General features: G+C 41.8%; 1 protein-coding gene across 5 annotated transcripts in view; it reads right to left on the reverse strand.

Annotated features, from left to right (window-relative positions):
* LOC133574577 (AP2-associated protein kinase 1-like) overlaps nt 1–8055 on the reverse strand; it is a 61229-nt gene that overhangs the window by 27957 nt on the left and 25217 nt on the right. For 3 of the 5 annotated variants that reach the window (XM_061926752.2, XM_061926754.1, XM_061926755.1), the window contains exons 7-10: nt 5468–5600; nt 5215–5318; nt 3205–3287; nt 2974–3137 (exon numbers count right to left, since the gene is read on the reverse strand). In XM_061926752.2, coding sequence (XP_061782736.1) covers nt 2974–3137; nt 3205–3287; nt 5215–5318; nt 5468–5600 — 484 coding nt within the window. The remainder of the gene's footprint in view (nt 1–2973; nt 3138–3204; nt 3288–5214; nt 5319–5467; nt 5601–8055) is intronic. The other 2 variants (XM_061926756.2, XM_061926753.2) reach the window with 1 other exon arrangement.

Genomic DNA, 8055 nt, shown 5'->3' on the forward strand with positions numbered 1-8055 from the left:
ACTGGCAGCTAAGTTGCCAGAATAAAAAAGGAAACTTTGTGGTGTATGGAGGGGGGCGTGGCCTGCGGGCCTGCCGCGGAACGGGGTGTGCCAGGACCGGCCTCGAAGACAGCGACAGGTGCGTAGATGGCCCAGGTGGGCCTTGTTATCTAATCACCTGTCGCCTTTATTAGCAGCAGCCGGAATGAGACACGCTGATGGAGCTGGAGTGGGAGCCAGAGAGGGCGAGAGAGACCCAAGACACAGACAGTTTGCTAGAAAGCAAAAGACTGGCACTAGTATATGAAAATAAAACAATGTTATACTCTGAATCCCAAAAACTACACTAAAAACAGGTTTATTTATACTTATGATTGATTGACTTTGCAACATGATCACTGCTCTGTATTGTATATAAATATTAGCAAACTGTAATAGTAGCAAAAAGGACGGGACAACACCACATTTTCTTTACTTCCTGTAGGTAGAATGTGTCCATGTTGGAAATTATTCCAAAAACTACCCTGAAAACATGTCTATTTTTACACAAAATGAAATATTTTGCAACATAATTATTACTCTGTATTGTACATAAATATTAGCAAACTGTAATAGTAGCAAAAGAGGACGGGACAGCACCATATTTTCTTTACTTCCTGTAGGTAGAATGTGTCCATGTTGGAAATTATTCCAAAAACTACACTGAAAACATGATAATTTTTACACAAATTAATAGATGTTGCACAAAAATTACTGCTCTGTATTGTATATGAATATTAACAAAACTGTAATAGTAGCAAAAAGGACGGGACAACACCATATTTTCTTTACTTCCTGTACGTACAATGTGTCCATGTTGGAAATTATTATAAAAACTACACTAAAAACGTGTTTATTTATATTTATGATTGATAAACACACTGCCAGGAGAGCCCGGTTTTATTTTCGTATACTAGTGCAAGTCTTTTGCTTTCCAGCAAACTGTCTGTCTGTGTCTTGGGTCTCTCTCGCCCTCTCTGGCTCCCACTCCAGCTCCATCAACGTGTCTCATCCCAGCTGCTGCTAATAAAGGCGACAGGTGATTAGATAACAAGGCCCACCTGGGCCATCTACGCACCTGTCGCTGTCTTCGAGGCCGGTCCTGGCACACCCCGTTCCGCGGCAGGCCCGCAGGCCACGCCCCCCTCCACATACTGTTTTTCCATTAACAATATAATGTTGTAAAAATCAATGTAAATTTAACACAAAAATTCTGGCAACTAAGCTGCAAACTTTTTTCATAACCCTACCCAAATTTTAAAAAAAATAACAGTGTTACTGTTTTTCCATTTACCCTAAATCAGGGGTGCTCACACTTTTTCTGCAGGCGAGCTACTTTTCAATTGATCAAGTCGTGGGGATCTACCTCATTCATATATATAATTTATATTTACTTATTTATGAAATATATGTTTTTGTTAACAAGTTAAAGATGTTTAATGATAATGCAAGCATGTTTAACACATATAGTTAATATTGTTAAAAAATTAAAGGTGTTTAATGATAATACAAGTGTGTTTAATACATATAGTTAATATTGTTAACAAGTTAAAGGTGTTTAAAGATAATGCAAGCATATTTAACACATAGTTAATATTGTTAAAAAATTAAAGGTGTTTAATGATAATACAAGTATGTTTAATACATATAGTTAATATTGTTAACAACTTAAAGGTGTTTAAAGATAATACAAGCATGTTTAACACATATAGTTAATATTGTTAATAAGTTAAAGGTGTTTAAAGATAAACAAGCATGTTTAACACATATAGATTCCTTTCTTTCATGAAGACAAGAATATACGTTGGTGTATTACCTGATTCTGATGACTTGCATTGATTGGAATCAGACAGTGGTGCTGATAATGTCCGCATTTTCGAATGGAGGAGAAAAAAAAGTCCTCCTTTCTGTCCAATACCACATGAAAGTGGTTGGTTTTTGGCATCTTATTTGTCCAGCTTCCGTACTCCTTTGTATACACTTTACAAGAAATACATTGTCGGCAAACTCCGTAGCTTGCTAGCTTGTGCACGCCAGCTTTCTGAGACTCTTATTTTATTAGCGCAACTGTGCAACTGCGCAGTCGGTCTTTGGAGTTTTGACGGCAGGTACGGCGCCAGAGTCTGTTGAAATAAAGTGTTTCTCGCCTTCCAGTCGGTAATTTTAATGAGCTGGCAGCAGCCAGCGTCATCTCAGAAGACCCTCGGGTGCCGTGAATGTCAATCAAGTGACGAAAGTGACGTCATAGTGAAGATTTATGATCGCTCATTTTTAGGACTATTTTTTAAATGCCTGGCTGGTGATCGACTGACACACCCTCCGAGATCGACCGGTAGCTCGCGATCGACGTAATGAGCAGCCCTGCCCTAAATAGTTGTAAAAAAAAAAAAAAAAAAAAGACACTGTATTTTACAGTACAATTAGGTAAATGTAAGGTTTTTACAGTGAAATCGACAGTCTACTTAAAACAATTTATGTAATTAATAATGAAATCCAGAGGCAAATTCATACATTATTCGAAGTTACAAGCGGCCCTCTGATGGCAGCCATAAATGCCACGTGGCCCTCAATGAAAACCAGTTTGACATCCCTGGTCTATGTCCATCTGTTACACAACCAGTCCATCTTAAAAGACAAACTATGCTTTCACGATAGTCTGGATGGGTCCTAATTATCAGTATATTTTCATGACGGGGAGATTTGTATCTGTTCACTAGTCCTGCATATCCACATGAGAAAAATAATACACATTCACAGACAAGTGGATGAAAGTCATTCATCACCTAATTAAGCACCATTAAAGGACACTCATTTCTAATAATGCTAGATTTAATTTCACTTTTTTGACCTGCGCACCTCATCTCGTCCATCGCACAGCGGATTAAAGGCCTTGCTGTGTTTTCACACATCTTTAGTCATGCACTCGGTGATGGATACGTGTAAAAGGTGCATTACCGACAGGCTGAGCTGCACCAGCGGGGAGATTAGCTCGCTTGCGCGGGGTGAGGGCAGCCGGCTGGATGGGGAGGATGCCGGCGCTCGGCTGCGTGTGAGCCGCTTTGGGCCTCTGGCGAGGGGTGATGGAGGTTTCCGTGGTGGGGACGGGATCTGTCAGTCTGCTGAGTAAAAAAAGACAGGATCTTCGTTTAAACATGTTATTAATAGCATAAATGGGGTGAGACTTACCTGGGTTTGGCCTGGCTCTTCTTGGCTGCAGCAGCTTCGCTCGCTTTCACTGGCTCGGGAAGTTTGGAGGGAATTGTCAAATTCTTGAATATGGGAAAAAAATTATAATAATTAAAAAGGGAATTACGTTTTTCTTTCCCTGAAGCAGGTTGATGTACAAAACCCAAAACCAGTGAAGTTGGCACGTTGTGTAATTCGTAAATAAAAACTTAACTTATATTCAATTGAATAGACTGCAAAGACAAGATATTTAATGTTTTTTTTTTGCAAATAATCATTAACTTAGAATTTAATGGCAGCAACACATTGCAAAAAAGTTGTCACATGGGCATTTTTACCACCGTGTTACATGGCCTTTCCTTTTAACAACACTCAGTAAACGATTGGGAACTGAGGAGACCAAATTTGGAAGCTTTTCAGGTGGAATTCTTTCCCATTCTTGCTTGATGTACAGCTTAAGTTGTTCAACAGTCCGGGGGTCTCCTTTGTGGTATTTTAGGCTTCATAATGCACCACACATTTTCAATGGTAGACAGGTCTGGACTACAGGCAGGCCAGTCTAGTACCCGCACTCGTGCAGAACGTGGCTTGGCATTGTCTTGCTGAAATAAGCAGGGGCGTCCATGAAAAAGACGTTGCTTGGATGGCAACATGTTGCTCCAAAACCTGTATGTACCTTTCAGCGTTAATGGTGCCTTCACAGATGTGTACCGTATTTTCCGCACTATAAGGCGCACCCTCAATGAATGGCCTATTTTAAAACTTTGTTCATATATAAGGCGCACCGCATTATAAGGCGCACTGCATTATAAGCCGCATAGAATAGACGCTACAGTAGAGGCTGGGGTTCTGTTATGCATCCCGTAGTTGCGAGACCTGTTGTGGCTCAATATTGGTCCATATATAAGGCGCACCGGATTATAAGGCGCACTGTCAGCTTTTGAGAAAATTTGAGGTTTTTAGGTGCCCCTTATAGTGCGGAAAATACGCTAAGTTACCCATGCCTTGGGCACTAATACACCCCCATACCATCACAGATGCTGGCTTTTACACTTTGCTCCTGTAACAGTCCAGATGGTTCTTTTCCTCTTTGGTCCGGAGGACACGACGTCCGCAGTTTCCAGAAACAATTTGAAATGTGGACTCGTCAGAACACTTGTACACTTTGCATCAGTCCATCTTAGATGAGCTCGGGCCCAGCGAAGCCAGCGGCGTTTCTGGGTGTTGTTGATTAATGGCTTTCGCTTTACATAGTAGAGTTTTAACTTGCACTTACAGATGTAGCGACCAACTGTAGTTACTGACAGTGGTTTTCTGAAGTGTTCCTGAGCCCATGTGCTGATATCCTTTACACACTGATGTTGCTTTTTGATGCAGTACAGCCTGAGGGACCGAAAGTCACGGGCTTGCCGCTTACGTGCAGTGATTTCTCCAGATTCTCTGAACCTTTCGATGACATTACGGACCGTAGATGGTGAAATCCCTAAACGTCTTGCAACAGCTTGTTGAGAAATGTTCTTAAACTGTTCCGATTATTTGCTCACGCATTTGTTGACAAAGTGGTGACCGTCGCCCCATCCTTGTTTGTGAATGACTGAGCATTTCATGGAAGCTGCTTTTATACCCAATCATGGCACCCGCCGGTTCCCAATTAGCCTGTTCACCTGTGGGATGTTCCAAATAAGTGTTTGATGAGCATTCCTCAGTCTTTTTTGCCACTTGTGCCAGCTTTTTTGAAACATGTTGCAGGCATTCAATTCCAAATGAGCTAATATTTGCAAAAAAATAACAAAGTTTCTCAGTTCGAACATTAAATATCTTGTCTTTGCATTCTATTTAATTGAATATAAGTTGAAAAGGAGTTGCAAATCATTGTATTCTGTTTTTATTTACCATTTACACAACGTGCCAACTTCACTGGTTTTGGGGTTTTGTATTAGTCATGGTGCCTTTTCAAAATATAACAAATTAAATCAATTGTTCATGGCGGAATGAAAAGGGTAAACACACCTTCACATTCTGAACGGGGCAAGTCCGCTGTGCCAGTTTAAAGGCAAAGTAAGACACCTGGTAGATGTCTGGCCTTTTGTCTGGGTCAGGCTCCAGCATGTAGCCTGCAAAGACGCACAATTGACAGCAAACAGGGTCAGATTTAAAACAGCAGAGCGCTCCATTCTAGTTTAAAGGGCGAGCAAGCGCATGCCTTTGTGAGAGGAGCACAAAAACAAACTGTTTGAATAAAAAAGTGTTTAGGTGGACTAACGAATGAGGCAGTGGAGATCGTAAGAGTAGCGGGAGTTGTCCGGAATGGTGAAACTGCCATCGCAAATGGCCACCTGGCTTTCACCAAAGGGCAGAGTGAAGAAGCACAACTTGTACAGCAGACAGCCCAGCGCCTGCAGGAGAACACCACACGCATGCACACCCCATCACACCAAAAACACCGAAAAGAAAGAGAAAAGAGCAATCCAGACAATTTAAGACATCGCACAGCAAAGTCCTTCATTTGACCAAACACAACCTTGTCTAACACACATTTGAAATCTATGCAGTTAGTAACACAACAATGCATGTTGGCAAACAGGCAGGCTACAGTGTTACGTTTGACAATTCAAGATGCTTGGATTATTTTTAGGGGTACACAGGGGGAGAAAAATTCCTGCTCCTTCGGCTGTCTAAAAATAGATTGTACAGTGTAGGCTTAAAGGCACGGCTCATTTTCTATTAGTGTGACGATGCAACAACAGCAATCCATCATTAAGGAAGGAGTGTGGGACGTATTAGAATTACGTCATATCTTGGGGTCCTTTGAAAAGGTCCCCTGTATGCAATGTTTTGAAAGTGACAGGTGTACATGAGAAAAATCAATTTTCTCCCTCACTTGGTAGCTTTACTTTGGATAGAAGAGGCACTCATGTGGCGTCACATTAGTGCTAAAAATCCGAGCGCATAAAAACTGTTATCGCGCGCTGATTCTCCACTTCGTGCGCGCGCGACACCCTTTTGCGCGCGCGTGGTGCCTTTTTGCGACGCCTTTCTGCACGCTCTCTGTGTACTCCTGGCATCTCTCCTCGCGCTGTCATGTTTCTTTTTGGCACTTTGGGGGCGGGTATGCTTAGACGGCCCCTTCTTTCTGATTGGCTGTGAGCATTTTTCATATGACCAATCATTCTCCAGCGTAGCAACGTTGTAGCCATCTTACCTCGGACATCTAGCCTCGATCATTACATTGATGTCAATGGTACATGTACTAATTAAATTACCATAACTTGCTCGATTTTCGACCAATTTACAAACGGTTTGCCTTGTTACAAATCTTATTACATGTAGATATGACATAGGATGCTGTACCTGTTGAAATTACCTCTTTCGTTTTAAAAAGAAAATGACTTAATTGTGCAACATAGTTGTGTAGGGTCAGTGTTAGTCAGTTCTCTGATTATTTTAAACTGTTTCAGAATACATTATTAAAAGCTATTTTTAACATTTTAAAAACAAAATTCAAAGATTATTTCATGAATTTTATGGCTGAATCAAAATAAATTCCATAAATTAGAAAACAAATGTTCAAGAAGAAGTGAAAATATAAAATAATGTTATGGTTGGATGTTATTGCTGATGGACCAGTTCTGGCTGAAAGATGTGATTATGGTGTTTGTTGTCTTATTATTTATTTGGGTCACATTTTGTATTACCCTGTATTGTGTTTATGTGGTATGAAATAACCTTCATCAGCGCGCGACGTTTTTTTATCCACTTCTTCCTCCGTAAATCTTGATACATATTGACGATGACCCGCCCTGCTATACTTCTGATTGGCTCTGAGCATTTTTCAGCATTTTTCGCCTGACCAATCAGAAAGAAGGGGCCGTCTAAGCATACCCGCCCCCAAAGTGCCAAAAAGAAACATGACAGCGCGAGGAGAGATGCCAGGAGTACACAGAGAGCACGCAGAAAGGTGTCGCGCGCGCGCAGAAAGGCACCACGCGCGCGCAAAAAGGCACCACGCGCGCGCAGAAGGGTGTCGCGCGCGCACGAAGTGGAGAATCAGCGCGCGATAACAGTTTTTATGCGCTCGGATTTTTGGCACTAATGTGACGCCATACACTCAAAGTGGTCGCTTTTGAAGTTTCGAGTTGTCATGGCGGCATGAAGAAAAAAACTAGAGATGTCCGATAATGGCTTTTCTGCCGATATCCGATATTCCGATGTTGTCCAACTCTTAATTACCGATTCCGATATCAACCGATACCGATATATACAGTTGTGGAATTAACACATTATTATGCCAAATTTTTGTTGTGATGTCCCGCTGGATGCATTAAACAATGTAACAAGGTTTTCCAAAATAAATCAACTCAAGTTATGGAAAGAAATGCCAACATGGCACTGCCATATTTACTATTGAAGTCACAAAGTGCATTATTTTTTTTTTACATGCCTCAAAACAGCAGCTTGGAATTTGGGACATGCTCTCCCTGAGAGAGCATGAGGAGGTTGAGGTGGGCGGGGTTAAAGTTAAAGTTAAAGTCCCAATGATTGTCACACACACACACTAGGTGTGGTGAAATTTGTCCTCTGCATTTGACCCATCCCCTTGTTCACCCCCTGGGAGGTGAGGGGAGCAGTGGGCAGCAGCGGTGCCGGGAATCATTTTTGGTGATTTAACCCCCAATTCCAACCCTTGATGCTGAGTGCCAAGCAGGGAGGTAATGGGTCCCATTGTTATAGTCTTTGGTATGACTCGGCCGGGGTTTGAACTCACAACCTACCGATCTCAGGGCGGACACTCTAACCACTAGGCCACTGAGTAGTGGTTAGGTAGGTTCGGGGGTGTGTATTGTAGCGTCC

Source organism: Nerophis lumbriciformis, linkage group LG32, assembly GCF_033978685.3.
Source record: "Nerophis lumbriciformis linkage group LG32, RoL_Nlum_v2.1, whole genome shotgun sequence".
NCBI lineage: Eukaryota > Metazoa > Chordata > Actinopteri > Syngnathiformes > Syngnathidae > Nerophis > Nerophis lumbriciformis.